This window comes from Lissotriton vulgaris, chromosome 1_1, assembly GCF_964263255.1.
Source record: "Lissotriton vulgaris chromosome 1_1, aLisVul1.2, whole genome shotgun sequence".
Lineage (NCBI taxonomy): Eukaryota > Metazoa > Chordata > Amphibia > Caudata > Salamandridae > Lissotriton > Lissotriton vulgaris.
Genome location: NC_141685.1, coordinates 941,412,539 through 941,435,793, shown reverse-complemented (window position 1 = coordinate 941,435,793; position 23,255 = coordinate 941,412,539). Strand labels below are relative to the sequence as shown.

General features: G+C 42.2%; 1 protein-coding gene across 1 annotated transcript in view; it reads right to left on the bottom strand.

Moving 5' to 3' along the window:
- The window catches only part of LOC147748234 (keratin, type II cytoskeletal cochleal-like), a 535,675-nt gene that overhangs the window by 294,022 nt on the left and 218,398 nt on the right, over positions 1-23,255 (bottom strand). The window contains exons 3-4 of the mRNA XM_086959157.1: positions 2,023-2,083; positions 1,695-1,790 (exon numbers count right to left, since the gene is read on the bottom strand). Of these exons, the coding sequence (XP_086815283.1) occupies positions 1,695-1,790; positions 2,023-2,083 (157 nt within the window). The remainder of the gene's footprint in view (positions 1-1,694; positions 1,791-2,022; positions 2,084-23,255) is intronic.

Here is a 23,255-nt window from a genome sequence, read left to right as displayed (position 1 = left end):
GGTACTATCATGATTATCCAAAATGGAGATCACGATCTAAGTGGCGTCCATGTATGATGTGAAAGAGAAACCAAATTATCTAATCAAACCTGGCAATGCTGTTACATATACATTGAACAGTCGGGCTTAGTAAAGACCCTAGAGGGAATCAGCAAGTCAGGCAAATCAGTTTTGATTCAAACCCTTTAAAAGATACAGTTTTCTCTCTCTCGCTAAGGACAGATCTCAGAATGGCCAGTGCTGCTCCCTTATGCCCTATATTGTGAGACGGCCAACCACCAAATCATGGTTGACCGCGTCAAAGGCCGCAGATAAATTTAACAGGATTAGGGCTGCTCTCCCACTCTTATCAACAGTGGCCCTAATTTCCTCTGTGGGTACTATCAGTACAGTTTTTGTGCTGTGGCCGCACCTGAACCCACATTGTGTAGAGGCCAGGAGCTGATGCTTCTGAATAAAAGTAGTTGGTTCAAGGCTTTTTCTAAATTTTTTGTGGCAAAGGGAAGCCTAGAGATTGTCCGATAGCGATTGGGGTCCTTAGGATCAAGATTGACCTTTTTTAACTGTGGAAGTATTGATGCCTTGTTCCATAGTGTAGGGAAGAAGACAGATGTAATCATTTTGTTAAGCATTACGGTGCTGTAACTAGCAATAGTATCTGGGGCCAGTTGAACAATGGAAACAGGGCGAGGGTCTGAGGGGAAAACAGATTTAGTAGAAATAATCAACTTTACTACCTGCTCCTTACCAAGATGAGCAAATTCGGAGATCGTACTGTGCTTTGGTTTAGAAGAAGAAGGCCTGCTCCCATCTAGGACAGGTTTAATCATAAATAAGATCACTTTATTTTGAAAAAAAGTTGCCAGCACGTTGCAAAAAGATTGGCTACCTTCTGCTGTGTTGTTGCCAAGAACATTAGAGAGGTTCTTAACCGTCAGAAACAGTTCTTTCACTGAATTTTTTGCCACCTCAATCTCCTGAGTGAAGTATTTGTGACTTTTTTTCCACTATTAGGCTTTTATAGTCGGCAGTACACTGCTTGCATTAGTCTTTCTCTTCCCTATCATAGTTTTTTCTCCAATTTCTATGTTGTTTTCCGCACACCTGTTTCTGGCTTCTCAGTTGATCTGAAAACCATGGCGCTGAAGGTTTAGATCTTCTGGTTCGTGAAGACTGAATGAGGGTTGGGTGCTTGATGAGTAAGGAGGGCAGGATTAAGGAGGTCTTCGTCTATACATTGAAATTAGAGGGACATTTTTGAGACAATGAATATGAGGTAAGTTGTTTGCGATACAAGGAGAACTGTAGGAGAGCTTGCGAGATTAACAGAAAGTAGTATGAAGTCAAGCTTGGAAAGAAATTATCTAAGCAATGATTGAAATGGAAAATCTGTTACACATGTCTTATAATTGAAAAAACGCGGGTTTGTTATTTTTTCCAGCATTAATGTTACTTAGGTTGAAATGATCAAACCTTAGTTGAGGACCCTCAAATACTTTTAGTAGAAACTTTTGTAGCTTCTCATAATCTTTACTGACTAAATCTCCAACTATGTCAAACCACCTCCTGACATATTGGCTAAGAATACACTCAATGAAAATAATGTACACTTCGCTACTGCGTTGACATATTGAGTTTAAAGTATTCATTAAACAAGGGTATATTATTCTTGGTAGAAGGGCAGGATGTGTTACCTCCTCATAAAGCGTGCGTAGGAAGTTGATTTCATCAAGGAGACAATCCACCTTTGCCCCGAGTTGAACCTTATTTATAAATGAAAGATCCACATCCTGCAAAAGGGAACACGGAGATTAAAAAAATTCTTCATCACATATAAACTGTATAGCTAACTACATCATCAAATGCATACATCAGAAAACGCTCATTTAAAGGTATTTTAGTTAAGGTAGCAATCACTACGATCGCTTTGTAACTAAGTTTGAGCATTTCTTAATATTTGTATATGTAATCTCGTTTCCATTTCCTTTATGGTTGCACTCTGTTATTAATTGTATAACTCACCTTCTTGAGCACCACAAACTCATTTTCTGCTGCAGTTCGCTTGTTAATTTCATCTTCATATCTGTTGGAAATAAATGTCTTCAGTTAGGTGTTTACCTTAGCGTTTCATTGCACTCCGCTTTATTAAAAGCTAAGAAGCCAGACATCTACTTAAGAACTGGTAATTAGGAAAAGCCTGGGGGGACAGCCAGAGTGACACTTTTTGAATTTCCCTTTCATGAATGTCAGCAGACTGACCGCCTTACAGTAGATATTTTCAAATTCCATTTTCCCTTTCCAAATTCCTCTGTTACCACTTACGTGACAACATTTAGTATTATTGGAGCATGAAAGCTATAAGTGTTATTACAAGCCTTCTAATTTCAACTGATAGACCAGCCAGGTAATATCAACAAAAGCTCATTATGGTATGCAAAAGTGAAACGTTTATTTAGACTCTGGTGGGCTCCCTGCTAATACAGCAGGTCAGTAGAGGCTATCGCCTCACTTTACCTGGCAGAAGATCACCAACCCTATTTAGGGATCCCCACATACCTGGAAAGGATCTCCTAGCCTGAAGAGTAAGTATTGTAAGTAAAAGTTTATTTGTTGATTAATTAAAATCATTACAAACGAAAAAAGTGCATATCCAGAGCAAAATCGGATTAAACATATACATAAACAGATACAATGTGTTTTTAAAACCAAGGTGAGATCCACAGACAAGCCCCAACATTTATTGATCAACAGTAATTTGGCAATTTGGCAATAGCCGTTGGCAGCACAAAATAAAATGGATTGTGCTTGCAGCACCAAAACCAAAGTGCCTTATACTAGCAGCAAATATTTACAATTTTAACAAATTGTCAATAACAGTTAGCAGCAGAAGATAAAGTGCATTGTGCTTTCAGCACCAAAGCTAAAGTGCCTATGCTAGCAGCAAAAAATTACAAATAGACTCTTTAAGTTAATAATGCTACATGATATACAATGCACCAACAGTAATTAAAGTGCCTTGTGCTAACAATTTGAAGTCGTCAAATAGGCTTTAGACTTCAATAGAGTACACATAAAGTGCCTTCAAGACAAAAATATACATGAAATACAATCCGCTGTTGTGGAATGATATTCAATACAGAATGAATTTAAAACACTTTAAAATACCCCACACACTCCCTAAAAACATTTAAAATGATTATATCACTACCAATTATTATTTTTTTCAAATTAACTTTCATTACGCATATTTCATTTGCTTAAGATGTCTACTTTACAGGATTTCTTTTCAGCTATAAAGATAAACTTAACAAATTGGTGAATAATATTAATGTTAACCCCTCTTAGACATACAATAATTACAGTCCTACATGTTCTAACTCCCAATTCGTTAAAAATAGGCTTTAAAACAGTCTTCCGCTCTTCTAACAAGATTGGGCATAGAGTTACAATGTGCTGTAAGGTTTCATCACACAGCCCACATAGCCTACAAATACTCGATGGCCATTTGTTCTCCCATTTTGGAATTCCGTCTTCAGTTGGATATCTCCCGAACCTTAATAGCATGAATACTTGATGGCCATTTGTTCTCCCATTTTGGAATTCCGTCTTTAGTTGGATATCTCCCGAACCTTAATAACATGAATTTATTCTTAATCAGAGATTTTAGATGAAATAGCAAATAAGGTTGAGCGACAATTTGCCAAAAGAGTTAGCTATTGACCATAAGTGATCTTTTTTCCTTAGTTCATCTTTATCCGTTATAGTAGACAGTAAAGCAGCTGTTTATTTAATTGTTTTCTTATAAACCACTCTGTTCCTCACTACATCTACTAATTTTGGGCATTCAAAATTAAATAAACACTCATTTAAATAAATTTGCCAACTACTCGAGTATTCACCTTTTGAGATTTCAAGCCAGCACAGATTGGCTAACGAGCCCTCTTCAGCTCGGGATAGTGACAGTAAGGACTTTAAAAATTTAGATTTTCGGGCCAATAACTGTTTCTTTAGACCAAATTCAAGTCTTATATTGGCACGACTAATATATCTGGGGATCCTAAAAGCTGATTTATATATCCTTAATTCTATGTCATCGAGCAGTTTAGCATCTTTGCCCCGAAAAATAATACAACCGTAGTCCAAAGATGGGATTAACTTCGCTCTCGTGACCTTCAGCAAGTGATCGTAATTAGGGCATGATAGCTTATCCCTCAATTTTCTAAAGGCAAATGCGAGCGAAGTGCCCTTAGCTTTGAGGTTATTAAAATGCTGCCTAAATGACAAACCTTGATCAAATGTGATTCCCAAATATTTGTATGATTTTACACATTCAATAACCAAACCATCTTTTACTCCCAGTTTACCTTTTCCCACTGTCATTATTTTCGTTTTTTTGTGTTTATTGTTAGACCGTTTTGTGTAACATATATGTTAAAAGAATCTATTAATATTTTAAACCCTATAACAGTTTGGCTTAATAAAATGGTATCATCTGCATATTTTAAATATTTAATCTTTTTACCCAACACAGATGGGGAGTGAGCATTAACATTGTTAAAATGGGCTGGGAGATCAGACATAAAAAGATTAAAAAGGTAAGGAGCCAACACATCCTTGTTTCAAGCCGACATTAGTTTCTAGGTGACGGGTCGTATGTCTACCGTCGCCGATTTTGATCTGCACCCAAGTATCGGAGTATAATAATTTGATCATTTTTAAAAGTGTTTCAGATATACCCCAATTAATTAACTTCAACCACAGAACATTTCGGGGCACAGAATCAAAGGTGGCTTTTAGGTTAATGAAACAAATATACAATTTTTGTTTCCTACACTTGGTTCTTTCGCCTAATAATGTCAATAAAATCAAATTAGTATATGTTGATTCTCCCTTTCTAAAACCAGTTCGTAGATTAGGAATCAAATCCTCTCTTATAGCCCATGATTCCAATTCATCTAACAGACAACTAGCAAAAATGTTCACATCTACATCTGTCAGTGTTATTAAGCGATAGTTTGCGGGGTTGTCCTGGGGGCCACTTTTATATATTGGTTGAATAATACTTCCCTGCCATGATTCCAGAATGAGGCCTGTTTTACGCACATCATTAAACAGTAGTGTTAATAGCTCTGGCCAATTCTTTATCTTTGCTTTAAAAATGGCGTTTGGAATTCCATTCAGGCCAGGCACTTCGTTAGACCTGATCTTATTAATGATTTTTTTTACTTTATCAACCGACCCTAGCTCAATATCAAGGGAATTTTGGGGGTCATAAACACTAAAGTGTGACCCTCCATGTTGGCAATGATGTCGATTACTTTTACACTGTGGGCTTTGAGGAACAGTTTTAAATTTTTTTTTAAAGTTTACCCAACTTAATTCATCAACATTGGCCCTATTACTTCTATAATTACCGTTTTCAAGGTTATTAATAATACTCCAAAATAGCCGCAAATCTTTAGATTTACAAGCACAATGTAATTTAGACCACATTTCTTCATAATATGTTTGTTTAGCCTTCCATATTTCGTTCTTATAACTCTTTTTCAGTTCTCTGATTTGGGGGGATATCGAAAAATATGATAACACTTTTGCTTTCCTATACAGTGATCTTATTGTTTTATAAAGACTTCTTTTAGGTATAGTAGGTGATGAGAAAACCACCCTGGATTATTAGGATTTAGGGTTATACCCCCAGAGGGTTCCGATTAGAGAAATTAACCAAAAGCGCGGCACATAAGCAAGGCCAAAGAGCAACCATGGATTTCCCTTCAACATTAGCAACTTGAACATCTACAATTAAACGAGAAAGAACTTCTAAAATATCTTTCTCGGTTTTATTATTCCATATTAACCTTTTAAGGTTAAAAGGGGTAGAGGCAGTTTTGATTATTCTAGATCCAGGCAGATAATCAAAAGGAAAATCGAAAAAGATAACTTGAGGATTGTGATCGCTCTCAATCCTTGGGACTATCTGATAACTTTGAACTAAATTAGAAAGTTTTTCTGAGATTATTGTGTAATCAATTATAGAAGTACTACCCATTTTATTAAATGTCAAAATGTTATCACCATCATGCATTATCTTTAAGTTATATTTTATAAACTCACAATTTGTAAAATTGGGATAAAAGTTTTGAGTGGATTGCCCGCTTTTTATACGAAACAAGATGCATATTAATATCCCGGAAATGATAATCATTGAATCCAGGTGATCAAAATATAATACTTTCACCATTTCCCATAAATGAGTAAGTTGGGTGGATCTGACCTTATTTTTAGAACTCAAATAAACATTCAAGAAAATAATCGATTGACTAGCAATTAATTTGACACACTGTATGTATCCATTTTACCTGGAGGTCAATCTCAAAATGTTCAACTTTAAGACTCAAAGAAACATATATAGAGAGACCACCACTTGTACGGCCAATAGAGGCCTCACGAGTTGCCACATTCAAATATTCAAAATAACCAATCAGGGGTTTGCTACACATATTCCAAGTTTCTTGCAAAATTAACATATCAAAAGTTTTTAAAAAGCCTATCACATTTGAATCCTCAAGAAGTGATTTTAGACCATTTGTGTTCCAGTAACAAAGTTTAAAAGGGTTTTGTGCTTTTTCAAAAGAAACTCGACATCAATCTTTCTTCCCAGAATTTACATTTGTTAATATTGACGGAAGCCAACTCCAATCCTCAACCGGATCGGGGACTTTCTTTAACTCTTCACATGTTCATGAACCTGGCAGACAACTCCTGATCTTAATACCACAAGACACATTTAACTCTGTTGATGGACCTGAGGCACCTTTCAATACTCTGGCATTTGATGCCCTGACTATTTTTTGTTCACCCTTCTTTAGAACCGGGCTACATGGTGACTTAATTGGGATTAACAACGTTGGATATTGCGGGCCTTGGAATCTCCAAACTTTGATACCCCATTTCTTAAATATATCAGAATTAGCAATTATTTTACTAGCAATTTCATTACTTTGCCAGGTTGTAATAGTTATCTCCCTTTAGGTGTTAACACATTCTTTCTTAAACTCTACAAATTCCAAATCGTCTGATACTACATCCTTCAGATCTGAAATTGCATTTAATAATTGCAGAATATTTCCACGGTTCAGAATATCATAAGTGCCTCTCGTAGTATATTGGGGACAAAACACTACTTTCCTCTTTTCAGACAGCAAGTCAGAAGCCTCTATATCTTCCTTATCTCTAGAGTCAACTGATACCCTCTTCCCACTAGCAGGGACCAAGACAGAAACTGTCAAGTGATTTGATTTGTTAGGCTCTAATGGTTTTTGGTCCTGAATACAGGGTTGATCTGCCTGATCGTTCCTACTACATTGGGGATTAATAGAATTTACAATTTTCCGATTAAAAGTGTTTTGATCTCCTTGTGGGCGGCCGATTCATTTCTAGACTGATCAAGTACAGCAACCCCTAACTTTGGGGTCCATTAGAATGGCGGGCAGACTTTGCCCGCACGCCATCCCCACGCAAAACGGGACCGCCCGCCATCGGAGCGGCGGTCCCACTTTGGCCATTAGGATGCACCCGCCACACTGGCGGGTGCATCCTGTATTTTTACCATTGCGGCGGGTGGTGCTGAAAGCGCCGCCAGCCGCAATGGTAAAAATGCACGTTGTGCATTTCAAAGCACAACATGACAGGCACCCTCCATGTGCACCCCATACCCCCCGGATTTCCAGGGGGCCCGCAAATAGCCCCGCAGGGAGTCTCCACATGCCTTTCTGTGGCAGCATTGCCGCCACGGAAAAGCATTCTCCAAAGCCCATCATAATATGGCTGGCGGTGTCTAATAGACACCGCCACCATATTAAAGATTTTGCGCCCCGGCCGCAAGGCGACCAGAGCGGAAAAGCGGTGGACGGTCTTTCCGTGCGCCACCGTCCGCCCCGCCATACTAATATGGCGGGGGGAAATGGGTGGCGGCCGGCAAAGGATGTCGGGAGGATCGTCACCGCCCGCATGGCGGTGGCTATTCACCCGACATCCTAATGGGCCCCTTTATTGGAGGCTATACTTTGGTCCCTATATTTGGTTTAGCCTCCTCCTGCATAGAATTATTAACATATTGACTGATTTGTTTATCCTTTATGTTAACTACAGTATCTTTCAGTGATCTAAAAATCCGAAAGAGGGCTTTCGTTTCAAGTTCTTTAGACGTTTTAAGGTTATTACTAACTACCTTACTAGGGAGTTTTATATCCTGTGATATTTTATTACGGGTTTTTCTTAACCTTTTTCTTGCCCGTTTGGACAGGATCTCAGGATTTGTAGTACCGACTATTACCTGGCTTGCGTTAGGACAAAGCATGTGCGTCTCAGAACTTTCAATAGCACTTAAGGCTTGAATTGGAACGGGATAATCACTAATTATTTCTTCAACTACCAAATGGTCATTGTTTTTAACACTTTTAAGACTAACATGGGATACCTTCGGAGATTGCAATTTATTGGCATCATTTACAGGTTGATCATTCCTATCTATATCTATATCTATACTATTTTTGCTATTCACATCTTTTTGTAATGTGGTCGGTTTCTCTTTAGTCAATTACCCAAATCTAACTGGACCCTTTAAATCATTTTTTATACCCGGTAGATTACTAGGTTCTTCATAACCTTGAACTTTTCTACCTGACAACAGTTTTACTTCCTGCACCATAGAACTGACAATTGACGGTAGATCGGAGATTTTATCTATCAATTGTGCGCAAGTATCGGTTATTAACTGACTCTCTTTGTCGGCTTGCACCTTAGTGATCAGGTTAGTTAATTGCAGAAGCTTTGAATCAATTCCTAATACATGTGATGCCAATGTGTTTAGGATGTCTACCTGAATATCTAACTTGTCCGAATGGAAATTAAGAGCGTTAGTGATTGAGTCCATAGTATGTAGTAGGCAATCCCATATACCACACTCTGGTCTAGAAACGTTATTTTCTACATCACCAGGTCTGGCCTGAAAGTTCCCATCATATTTAGTTAATAAAGATAAATCAACTGGGTTAAACTGATTATTTAAAACTATGTTAGTGGATTTACATTGCTCATTTGAATTGGGAACGTTATCACTGCTAACCGCACCAGGAACCAATAGTGATTTGTTAATGGTGAAACTATTCTCCAGGATTATGCTCGACTGGTCTAAATTAAAAGGTCTTGCACTACCAGTTGTATCATATTGGCCATTTAGGCTGGATACTAATTCATCTGAAGCTGGTCTTGGTGTAAAAAAAAACCTTAACATTTGACTCTTCAACTATAAAATCTGGCACAATAACCTCCTCACTTACATTCTGAGCCAAACAGAAGGAGATATCAATTACTGATCCAGACTCTTTTCTCCTCTCAACTGTCGTTCTACAGAGCTCCTCCTGTCAGGTAACATGAGAATCATCAACCAAAATTAACTCTGTAGGGTGAACAACAGTGTCATGTGAATGAATTGGAACTTGAGTCTGTAACTGACCAGAAGATGCTAATAGAGAATTAGATGGTAACAGCACTTCATCCTTCTCAGCCTTTTCAACATTTACAATCCTATCATGAAAACCTGCTACTTCATTCGAATTTTCTATTTCTATGTCTGAAAACATCTTAGATCCTATTAGTGCACAAGGGTAAACACTTTTTTCACTTTTTCCACTTAATGGCAGAGCTGACAATGAAGTTGTTACACAGTCACTAGCAGTCTCATTATTTTAATTTGTATTTCTCTTTTGTTTTTGGGACTGTTTTTGATGATACTTGAAGAAGAAACTCTTAATAGATGGCTGTGTGGCATGCTGCTAATTCTTACAGTCCTGTCCGAAAATTATGGGTAAAACAACCGACTTAGCTGACTCGCTCATATGCTCCTCTAGGGCAGCACTGCCACCTCTACTTTCCTCATTTACCTCTTTTTTTGGCATGGTTCAAATTGGGGTACAACAACCGTAGCTTCCTCAGTCTTCTGTCGTTGTTTTAATTTTGGCAATGCCCCACGCTGACGACCTGACCTCATCATCTACCGTCAAGCAGCAGGAGTTTAGTAAATGTTAATGAAATATTTATTAAATGGGCCAAGGAGAGCTGAAAAGGCTGGCAGGGCCTTGTCTCAAGTTAAAATGCAGCACTGCTCAATGCCCAATTCAAATCAATTGTGTAGCTTCGGTTAAAACACTCAGCTGCACATAAAAAAAGGGAAAAAAAACCTGCTAAAACAGCGCTAGAACGGCCTCCCACGGGGGTCCACCATGACTCGACTCACTCACAGCGGCTCGCGGCTCACAGTGCAGCCGCACCACCGCTCAACCACGTCTCCTCATCTCCTTAGCTCCTCAGCAGCTCCTACCTTACAATTCGGCTGCTCCGCCTCTCCCAGCCGCAGCACGTGGTGGCGAGGCACTGCGGCACCGAGGTGCCGTGGCTCTGAGGGTCCAAATTCAGAGAAAAAGCGCCCCTTCCCCCGGGAATGGGAAGGGTCGGGGCAGGTCCCCCTTTCGTCTTCTCCTTCGTCCTTTATCTACGGCTCGCAGCTCACAGCTCTGCTCAGCCGCTCCGCCGCTCGTCTCCTCACAGCCCCTCCTCCTCGCAACTCGCTGCAACCCGGAACTGGAATTCTTGTTGGTTTATTCGCAGCAAGAAAAGAAGGCCTGAAGAGTTTGCCAGGTGGGATCCATGTTTGTTGCACTGAAACGTTTGTTCATGAAAAAAATCCCAAACTTGGGGTTTTCCATTCAAAAGCAAACAATTTAAAGACTTGACTCTTCCACTGGTACTACAGGTGACACAGGAACCCGTACGAAGGGCTGCAAGCCCTAGCAAGAGATGTGAGCCAATTATACCGATATCACCAATCTGTTAGCAAAGTGCCCAGACCCCCATTCTGCCTATTACGACCTCCATTTCCCTTGAGCAGCGTGGCGGGCCGCAAGAAATGCAAAGTAAAGATGAGTCTGACAAGGTCTCTATTGTGTTCTAGAAAATATGGTAGGGCTAAATTCTTGAGTGAACTTACCTGATTGGAACACATTTGTTGACTAGTTCGACTTCTGCCCTCTCCATAAAACGTGGTGCACTAACCCAGTATTAGGGCTGGTTACCTAAATTATTCATTTCAGCAAAAACAAATGTTGATGGGCGGTCCTTTAGAGGGCTAACAGTCTGGGCGAGAGCCTCACTCAACTGTAAAATAGAGAAAATAGGGATAGAATCCCCAGACCTCCTAGGGTTACGCTTCAGTATTATTAAGGATCTCAGTATTGAAATGTATAACATCTATGCAAGATGTGTAGGGGGAGGCAAGCTCTCAGACACAATACAAAAACTGGAAAACATCTGGGAAACCAGGAACTATTTGGCATACATCATTGTTAAAGGGGATTTTAACACCAGGTTTGAACCAATGGACAGGGATGATGTTAAACTGGCTAGTGAGGAAGACGAAAAGTGGGCTATTCTCCAGGTCGACCTAGCCCCAGTCAAAAAGTGGACCCAGGAAGCCCTGTAGCTGAATGCATTCACAATAGAGTTTGGTCTCAGGGCAGCTAATGGTAGAACACGTTCAGATAGTAGGGGGGCAGCCACATATAATAAACTTCATCATGAGAGCCGCATTGACTATATATTGATGGATTTAAGGCTGTGGTAAAGCGTTAAGGACATGGTCATAGAGGAATAGAATTAAAAGTGATCAAAACCCTCTATTTCATTACAAACTTCCATACTGTGGGAAACAGTCTCCTGACCACCAACTTTGCTATGTCACAGAGATTGTCCAGCTAGCCAATAACAGACGCCCCCTCAAATGGCACCAGCTACTTGCAAGTCAGTACCCTCGGTCCTCTATCGGGTCTGATTTATCTAGCGATATAACACAACTAGAAGCTGCTTCGGATATCAAGGATAACGTGCAGGTAGTTTTACGTATTCACTTAAGGTTTTTTGACCATGTAATTGTTTACTTCCTTGTGCCAAACTCGCACAGTATGATAAAACGCAATGACGAGTGTTGGAAGGGCAGAAGGCAGTTAAGATTAGTCATTATAGAAACAACAACTTAAGATAAATAAGTACACTAAGGAAGGTTTATAAACAAGCTCATATTAAACAACAAGAGAGTAAGGGTCAATGAGTCACTCCTCTACCCCTGAGTATACTAAATAACAACAAAAGAGTGACTAATGGTGCAGACTGAAGACAACTAGAAAAGTTAGCAACCAAATGAGCAGGCAAACACAATGGTTGTAGTCAAAGTGAAAGGAATTATTTTCTAAAAAAGAACCCTCACTCACCACCTGTTTGCTAGGAGGTGGGCATATAGTTTCTTTAGTGGTTCCGGGTCGTCGGAGTTTGGACCATAATAGCCCACCAGGGTTTATACGTTGTTGTAGAATCTTGCTGTCATGATGGCCCATGTGCCTTTTCTGTCAATTTCTGTTTTTTAGATCACTGCTTTCAATGATTTTTAAAAAAATGATTGCAAACTTTTTATTTTTAAGCACTACTTCACATTTCTATCACAAAAAAACAGCTCCGCTGTAAAACAGGCGTGGAAGCACACTGGGGGGACATTCGGTCTCCCCAGTGGGAACCCCATGATGAAGCATGTCACCACCAGGTGGTGAGTGAGGGTTCTTTTTAGACTACCTAAAAACGTGTGACGAGAGAGACATGACCACATTTTGGTCTCTGGTGGCACGTGGCAGGAATGAGACAGCTTCACCACCAGTAAATCATACTCGCATCTATCATGGGTTAATCACTTCAAGGCCCTGCACGGCCACGATTCGCCTGAGAGAGCTAATGATGATCAGAACACTCCCACTTTCCAAACTGAGTGCGCACAGACAATTGACCTCTGCAATGTAGAAATAGCAATAGGTGCCATCTTCCAGGGGAAAGCTCCGAGACCTGATGGCATTCCAGTTGACATTTTCATTTCTAACAAAGAAAAATAGGCAAACTACACCTTAGTGCTAAGCAACACCATAGACAATGGAGCACCCATCCCCAGCTCCTGGATAGGTGCAAAGGTAATACCTATTCGCAACAAGCATTTGCAATGAAATAGATCTGTCATTTGCGAGAGTTTAAGCTATTGGCAAAATAAATGGCAATTACTTTTTTTAATCTATTTTGATAATTAATACATAATTAATACATAAATAAAATGTATTGTAATTTACAAAGCCTATAGCTCAAACTCTTTTTAATGCAAGACCTATTTAATTTCATGAAGTGGCCGCCATTGTCCCGGGCTGCTTTAGAAGTGAAAGTGCGCAATGCGCACTGAATTTAGCAGGAAAGCATGTCATGCCTGCAGTAAGAGAAACTCATTAAGAATATAGTGCTTAGGGACTAAATAAGACATACCGTGTAACAACAGAAGTAAAATGGCCAGTCCTCATGAGAGGTTACAAATGAAGACAAGGCAGTATTAAGGAGGGACTAACAAGCCTGTTTACAAATCAGAAGCCAGCATTTATGAAGGACAATGACGCAAGCCAATGACAAATATGGGGGGAAATTGGGCGGGGCTTCAAGTCTATACTCTAATACAGAATGCCTTGCAGAGCAGCCCATGCGCTATTACTCAAGCTAAAAAAAGGGGATCGAAGGCTGCCAATGAACTATAGACCGATAAGTTTGATAGATTCCATTCAGAAAGTCTTCTGTTGAGTCATATCAGAGAAAATCCACACTTGCATTGAAGAAGGGAAAATACTTGCTCCATATCAAGTGGGGTTAGAAAAAAAACTAGTGCGGTTGATCGTTTTTTCCGCTTCTTGCTTCTTTATTGAAAAACAGCGCTAATTGGCAAGGGACACATATGTGGCCTTTGTCAATTTGAAGTCTGCTTGTGATATGGTACCCCGGCAGAAGCTGTGGCAAGTACTTCTAGAGATGGGATTGCCCCCCAATGTTCTGTCAATCCTAGTCCGGCTCCACAAGGGCAATTATGTCAGAGTTTGCTGGGGGGAGCAGGGCAAGCTCACAAATGTAATCCAGGTCAGACAGAGGCGTCAGTTAGGGAAGTTTTCTTTCTCTTACTTTGTTTTCCTTATATTTGAACGAGGTAGTGCATTTCCTTTCAATATTACCTGCTGATGCCCCTTCCCCGGCTAATGCAAAGATACCAACCTTACTCTTACAGCTGACACCTTGCTACTGTCGCAAACACCCAAAAGCTTCCCAACTCTTTTGAACCATTTTGAAGAGTTTTGTATGGCACGTGATTTAGGGGTAAACACAGCCAAGAGAATGTTTTTGTCCATTAACTAGCACAAAAAATTTAAAGGGAAAATAATCATGGGTGGAGTGGAGCTTGAAAGAGTGGATTAATTTGAGTATCTGGGAATTAAATTAACATCTAGCATGACATGGAAAAAACATAGACAAAGCATCCCTTAAACTCAAACAAATTGCAGGCACCATTTTGAAGGAGCATGAAGCTTCATATAGTAAACCAATTGCCCCACCATTGTAGATCTGAGACTCTAAGGCTGTGACTGCAGCGCTGTATGGCACAGAACTTTGTGGGTTTTGTAATCTAACTGACGAGATTAAATCTGTACATACATTCATCAGAACCTTGCTCTCTCTTTCCACTAGTACACAATCACATCCACTGATCCTCGGTATGGGTAGAAAGTCAATTGTAGACAAAGCAAGGTTAAGACTAGTCTTCTTTTGGAGGAAACTTAGAACTATCCCTGAATTAAATGCCCATGCAGAAGCTTTACAAGATATAATAAGGCTGGACATGTTCTATAAAGTTGACTGGTGTAAGAATATTAAAAACGTGCTCTCTTTTTTGGGTTTGCAGAGGCTCTGGGAGCCCGCTGAGCCAGATCCATTGCCGTCTAAAGAACAAATGAAGAAATTATACTGACAGTGGGTGGCAGCAACACAGACAGATGCCCACAACAGTACTAGTGGGTCTCTGTCTATAGATTGTGTTCAATTCAAGTCAAACCCATTGTATTAACAATACCTGGACTGAATCACCAACCCAATTCAGGATAGGCTCTTTACTCCGTAAGGTGTTCAATGCCCAACGGGCAACTCAAACAGGGTCGTCATAGTTATGTCTGGCCTGTAAAATCCACAATGAAAGTGCAGCCCACGTTCTGTTCACCTGGGTGACGTATACATGACAGAGATTGACTTGAATTACGCCAGTTATCCCACAACTAGGCGTAAGGAACTATGTAGAGCACTCAGAATACTATGGTCTGGTCCTAGACCTCCTTACACATGCTCTGTCGCAAAGTGTCTGGGCAGGACGTGGATCATAAGACAAAAAGCCATGTTAATTTTAATTTAAACTGACCTGGTGAGTTGCCATGTGTTTTATATTTACCTAGTTTTATGGTTTATGCATATGTGTTTTTTTTGTTTTTTTCTGGTCTGTTTCTTCTCTTCACACCTACAGCAATGTAGTGAAGGAACACTGCACTTCGCACTTTGTCTGATGGTTGATAAGGTGTGCAAATCTTCATAGCTGGAGACATCTATGATTGCCCAGTCACCATAAAATGAATTCATTGTAAAGGCTAACCTGATTTATGGTATAACAGGCTGACTAATGTATTTCAAGAGCTATTTAGACATTATTGACATTGTAATTATAGAATGTTTTCATCATAGTTTGTCTAAAGTGATCTCAGCATTAATGGTTTTATCTGTTTCTAACTAGAGAACGTCCTATATAAGATGTGTTGATAGAATGAATATGAACTTTTGTGGCTCTTGCTTCAGACATGCTGTTTTTATATTGCTTTTATCGAATGTACCGCAAAAATCTTGTGAAACTACTGTGGTCCCGAGTATCACCAAGTTAAAATGCCTTATAATTTCGAAAAATACTTACCTGTATGACCTAAAATGATTATCTGCATTATCTCAAATTAAAGCCATGGGAAGTGGCAGACCCTGGGGCTTCGGGGGGATCCACGCGGCACCCGCATTTTGCAAAGACATGAACCCCAGCGAGGTGGTGATCCACGCTGCATGTGGGAGTCCAAGAGGCCCCCTATTTATATTTGGGATGTGGCCCTAGGGAGGTGGTGGTCCTCGGGCCTGTCGGTCCGTAAGGTCTCCCGTTTATAGTGCAATAAGCCCCGGGGAGGTGGTGGCCCCAGGGCATGTGGGGTCAAAGAGGGCCCCCAATATTTATATTTGACATTTGAGCCTGGGGAGGTGGTGGTCCTCAGGGGGTTCCAAGAGGCCCCATTGTTATAGTGCAATAAGCCCAGGGAAGTTATTGGTCCCCCAGGCAATAACAAGCCCCTGGAAAGGAGGCCCATGCGCTGCCCCTCCCTTATTACACAAATGCCTCCGGGACCTAGTCCAACCAGGACCGATAAGTAACGGGAGCCCACACTTAATATTTTATTCAATTTTGCTGTGGATCCGCAGGTCCATCCACAAATTTTCAGCAAAAGTTAATGAAAAAATGATTTGAACGTCCAGCTGGGTCCCTGTGGGACCACTCCATCATATCATATCATATCATATCTGGGGGAGTCAAGGCATTCCTACCCTCCCCCTTTTCTATATGTTTTACATTTTTGTGGTACTCGGCTTCAAGCCGAGTCCCAAGATGTCTGCCAACACTTCCTGGTTGAAGTGTTGGCAGCCAATCACATTTTAGTAGGATCAACAAGTCTACTGCAAGGACTCACGCCCTCATATATCTATATTTTTTAAACCGAAATATTTCTGAAACCACTGAACAGATTTACACCAAATCACATAAACCACGCTTTCTGGACAACGTCTAGCTTTCTGCCAAATTTGGTGCAATTCTGTTTAGCGATTCAGCTGTCATCATGTTAAAAAATGAAAAATCCCTATAGGCATAACATGGGGAGAGCATGTTTTGGGCCCCCTTTTTTCTCGGCCCCCGCTTAACAGATCACCCCAAAACTTTCAAAACAGCAGCTGAACCAAAAAGGGGAAGTTTCGTCAAGCAGCACTAAAGGTATTGGCAGAACAAAAAATGCTAACTATGTCTATGTACTGGCTATTGGCAATTTGCATGGACTGAGAAGCCTACTAAGGTACTGTAAATAGTCAGAGGGCACACATTCTACTACAGAATCAAGCACTGGAACCACGTATACCAGAATGCTATACGAATGGCAACACCTGCCGCTTAACTGAAGGCGTGATAAAGACGTGCTAAGTGACGCCCTCTTTGATTGCATTTTCATTCCATGTCGAGCAGCCTGTAACCAAGGAGCGTAAAGGCTCTGAAACGAGTAAGGCAGAATCACTGAACAAATAAAGGAAATGCCTGGTGCCGTAAATATACTGCTGTGGTGTGCTTCTTCAAAACGGTGGTCCTTTGTTTGAAAATTAAATTGGCGGCAGACCGAGCCGCGGAGAATGCACCGCCCGACTGAAAGGAAAGGGGGCCACGGAGACATAGAACTGAACGTAGTCTCCAACTGGCGACAGCGGTGAATGGTCTATACCGCAAGAGATGGCGTTTTCTTTAAATTGAAGCCCACTGGAGGGCTAAATACAATCTCGATATTTGCATGGACTGAGAAGCCTACTAAGGTACTGAAAAATAGTCAGAGGGCACACATTCTACTACAGAATCAAGCACTGGAACCACGTATACCAGAATGCTATACGAATGGTAACACCTGCCGCTTAACTGAAGGCGTGATAAAGACGTGCTAAGTGACGCCCTCTTTGATTGCATTTTCATTCCATGTCGAGCAGCCTGTGACCAAGGAGCGTAAAGGCTCTGAAACGCGTAAGGCAGAATCACTGAACAAATAAAGGAAATGCCTGGTGCCGTAAATATACTGCTGTGGTGTGCTTCTTCAAAACGGTGGTCCTTTGTTTGAAAATTAAATTGGCGGCAGACCGAGCCGCGGAGAATGCACCGCCCGACTGAAAGGAAAGGGGGCCACGGAGACATAGAACTGAACGTAGTGTCCAACTGGCGACAGCGGTGAATGGTCTATACCGCAAGAGATGGCGTTTTCTTTAAATGGAAACCCACTGGAGGGCTAAATACAATCTCGATATTTGCATGGACTGAGAAGCCTACTAAGGTACTGTAAATAGTCAGAGGGCACACATTCTACTACAGAATCAAGCACTGGAACCACGTATACCAGAATGCTATACGAATGGTAACACCTGCCGCTTAACTGAAGGCGTGATAAAGACGTGCTAAGTGACGCCCTCTTTGATTGCATTTTCATTCCATGTCGAGCAGCCTGTGACAAAGGAGCGTAAAGGCTCTGAAACGCGTAAGGCCGAATCACTGAACAAATAAAGGAAATGCCTGGTGCCGTAAATATACTGCTGTGGTGTGCTTCTTCAAAACGGTGGTCCTTTGTTTGAAAATTAAATTGGCGGCAGACCGAGCCGCGGAGAATGCACCGCCCGACTGAAAGGAAAGGCGGCCACGGAGACATAGAACTGAACGTAGTCTCCAACTGGCGACAGCGGTGAATGGTCTATACCGCAAGAGATGGCGTTTTCTTTAAATGGAAACCCACTGGAGGGCTAAATACAATCTCGATATTTGCATGGACTGAGAAGCCTACTAAGGTACTGTAAATAGTCAGAGGGCACACATTCTACTACAGAATAAAGCACTGGAACCACATATACCAGAATGCTATACGAATGGTAACACCTGCCGCTTAACTGAAGGCGTGATAAAGACGTGCTAAGTGACGCCCTCTTTGATTGCATTTTCATTCCATGTCGAGCAGCCTGTGACCAAGGAGCGTAAAGGCTCTGAAACGCATAAGGCAGAATCACTGAACAAATAAAGGAAATGCCTGGTGCCGTAAATATACTGCTGTGGTGTGCTTCTTCAAAACGGTGGTCCTTTGTTTGAAAATTAAATTGGCGGCAGACCGAGCCGCGGAGAATGCACCGCCCGACTGAAAGGAAAGGGGACCACGGAGACATAGAACTGAACGTAGTCTCCAACTGGCGACAGCGGTGAATGGTCTATACAGCAAGAGATGGCGTTTTCTTTAAATGGAAGCCCACTGGAGGGCTAAATACAATCTCGATATTTGCATGGACTGAGAAGCCTACTAAGGTACTGTAAATAGTCAGAGGGCACACATTCTACTACAGAATCAAGCACTGGAACCACGTATACCAGAATGCTATACGAATGGTAACACCTGCCGCTTAACTGAAGGCGTGATAAAGACGTGCTAAGTGACGCCCTCTTTGATTGCATTTTCATTCCATGTCGAGCAGCCTGTGACCAAGGAGCGTAAAGGCTCTGAAACGCGTAAGGCAGAATCACTGAACAAATAAAGGAAATGCCTGGTGCCGTAAATATACTGCTGTGGTGTGCTTCTTCAAAACGGTGGTCCTTTGTTTGAAAATTAATTTGGCGGCAGACCGAGCCGCGGAGAATGCACCGCCCGACTGAAAGGAAAGGGGGCCACGGAGACATAGAACTGAACGTAGTCTCCAACTGGCGACAGCGGTGAATGGTCTGTACCGCAAGAGATGGCGTTTTCTTTAAATGGAAGCCCACTGGAGGGCTAAATACAATCTCGATATTTGCATGGACTGAGAAGCCTACTAAGGTACTGTAAATAGTCAAACTGCACACATTCTACTACAGAATCAAGCACTGGAACCACGTATACCAGAATGCTATACGAATGGTAACACCTGCCGCTTAACTGAAGGCGTGATAAAGACGTGCTAAGTGACGCCCTCTTTGATTGCATTTTCATTCCATGTCGAGCAGCCTGTGACCAAGGAGCGTAAAGGCTCTGAAACGCGTAAGGCAGAATCACTGAACAAATAAAGGAAATGCCTGGTGCCGTAAATATACTGCTGTGGTGTGCTTCTTCAAAACGGTGGTCCTTTGTTTGAAAAATATATATATATATATATATATATATATATATATATATATATATAGTGCTTCAAATGGGAAAAAATAAGTGCAGGTACTCATTAAAATTAGCTAGAGGTGTGGCAAGTGGGCGGGGCTAGGGGCGGGGCTAAAGGCAAGACATGATGTACATAATGACTTCTATACCAGTTACAGCGCATATTAAAACACGGGAAATGTGTTTAAGTAAACAAAACAGGTTAACTCATTACACAAAATGAAAGCCAAACAGGATGATATGTTAACATTTTCTTGTATATAAATATATACGTTAAAAAGAAATACAGCAGAGTTTCAATTTTACACACATTTGTGTAAAAATGCCATTTCTAAGCCCCGATTTTAGAAATGAACAAATATCTGGTATTTTTAATCTGAAAAAGTGTCGACCCTAACTTTACCTGTCACCTCACTTTTGTGCATTCCCCCTCCCCCTTCCTTCTATGCTCACCTTGTTTTTCCCCAAACCTGACCCACTGCTCATCTCGTTTTCCCCCCAACCAAACCCCCTGCCAATTGTCACAGGAGCTCGTTCCTGGGGTGCTGCAGCGTTCCCTCCCATTCATTGCTCCTTGGGCAGGGCTACCTTCACACCCATGGATCCCTCCCTGTGATGTAAATGCAGTCATTAGTGCGGGAGGGGCACACAAAGGGAAGCAGCTCCTGTGTTGAAGAAAACAAAAATGAAAAGAAAACCGGCTTTGGGGAAGGTGTAGGATTGTGCTGCACTGCCGCTCGCTTTAGTAAGGCCAGTGCAATACCCTAAATAGGACTGGATTACTGACCATAGCCCTAGCCTAGGCCATTTCATGCAGGAGTGGGCTGGGGGCGGGTGGAGGAGGATAAGGGGTTAAAGCACTGGCACCTGAATGGTCGTTGAACGCCTAATTAACAGTGCAGAGTCTGCCTAGGCCCTGCACTGTTAATCACAGTGTGATCCAAGCACGCTCAAACCCCTGCAGCGTGGGTAAATTCAAAGGGGCGCCTCTGGACTTTAGTAGCGTCCCTTCAAAAGTCTACATCAGAGGAGGCTCAGTGTAATTGTGAGATCCGGAAGCAGAGCGGCATCTGTCCTGCGTTGGAGGAGATACCGAACTCGAGTGCGCCGTGCCATCAATCAGGGTACCGGTACTCTTCCCTGACTACAGAAAAGTGCCGGTACTGACGGGTAGAAAATTTAGAAGTGCTGGTACTCAGGACTGGTGAGTACCGGCCCATTTAAAGCACTGTGTGTATATATATATATATATATATATATATATATATATATATATATATATATATATATATATATATATATATATATATATATATATATAGATATATATAGATATATATATATATATATATAAATATATATATCTTTAGTGGACTTTCTCCTTTCACAGCGCAGCTCCATCTGATAGCTGCTGCTGTCCCCATTGCTGCTGCTGACCCAGAGGTCAGGAGTTCGAGACTCCTGCCTATGCCTCATCCCTGGTTCTGCTTTTCTATCTCTCTTTTACTATATTACTGTCTCTGCCTTTTTTGGCGTTTGCTTTTCTTTCTTTTTCCTTTTTTCCTGTTTTCTCCTTCGTTGGCCCTGCAATCCCCCGCCGCCACCCGTGACCTTCCCACTCCTGCGTTTTCCGGCCGCCCAGCTGTCCAGCCGACCCCCTGCAGCACTACTTAATGGCAGCTGATGCGCAGCCACACGCAGCAGACGCACCACTGACACGCCGCTAGCTAGCTCATCTGCGCATGTCTGTGCCTAGACCGCGCACAGTGCCAGGGACCCTTGTTCTCGGACCTTCCATCGCTACAACGCTAGCACCCTCGTTGCCCTCAACTTTGGATGCCACGCCATCTAACATCACCGAAGGAGACCCATAGATCCTTTGTCTGCCGGAACTGCAACGCATCTTCACCTACGTCAAGATGCCAGCTCCTCTCACTGCCCATCCAACCAACAGCGCACTCGACCGGCTCAACTGCATCCTCCTCAAAGTGTAAGCACTCCACAAACACGCCACCGAAATCTGGGGCCTCCTCGATGTTGCGAAACCGACATCACCTTCTTCATGGAAACCTGGAAAAACCCTAGATCTGAATCAGACATCGCAGTCACCATCCCCAACGGCTACAAAATCAACTGCGAGGACCGCACTGACCAACCAGAAGGAGGCATCACCATCATCCACAAGAAAACCCTCTGACTGACCACACACTCAAATGAACCAATGATAACCATGGAACACCCCCACTTCAAGATCCAGACCAACCCCAAGCGCTCCCACCGTGGCACCTTCATCTACATGCCCACCGACCCCCACCCGCTGTTCACCAACGCCATCATTGACCTCATCACACCCCAGGCTCTCGCATCCACCAAGTACACCATACTCGGGGCCCTCAACTTTTACCTTGACAACACCAGTGACCAGAGCCCTACCTCCCTACTGGAGATCCTCACCAGCATCGGACTCAAGCAGCTAGTGGCCACACCAACTAGAATACAGCTGGACTCATGCTGGACCCAGTTTTCACTGCCAGCTGGAACATCACCTACTGCCACACCACCTAGCTCCTCTGGCCTGACCACTACTGTGTACGTCTCGCCTTCGCCACACCCACCGTGCACCACCGCCCCCATCGCCCCCACGTCGAAGCTGAAAAAAGGTCACAGAAGAACGTATCGTCTATCTCCTCAGCACAACAACTCCGCCAACACTTTCTGAGTGGGTGAGTTGCTGGTGCGCATGCTCAGTTGGAAGCCACCACCCGCATTTCGTGAAGAGCGGACGCTTTCCTCCCCGCTGGACGTATTTGGTATCAGCATTCCTTTTGGGATTCTCCGAGGACTTCAAAAGACTTGCGTGCTTCTTCTGAATCGGACCATCTACCAACCGTCACCCCACAGAGCCACATTTTCTAATGAGCCGCGGACCTCAAAAGACCAGAGGAGAACCCGTGTGTTTATTTTCCCAGCCCGACGGCCGTTAAACGTCATCCTGCAGGGCGGCGTTCAGGTACCATGTTAGCCTATAAAGAGAAGTGTCGAAACGCTTCTCTCGAGTACTTTTTCTTGCAATATTGCTTTAGTTTTGGATTTTGATTGTGCACGCTACTTGCACGCAGCGCATTTAGTAAGCAGACCCTCCGGTGGCTTCCTGAACCGGGTGGGGCTGTAATTAACTTCACGCTGTGCTGGAAAATACAGCATTAGGAACTTTTCTATGAACACGCTCTTACCTGCTGTGAATTGAACAGCATTGGAGTGGCCTGTTACTGTTTGACTCTGGTTCCTTTTTGATAGTGACTATTGGTTGCTGCTGTTCCC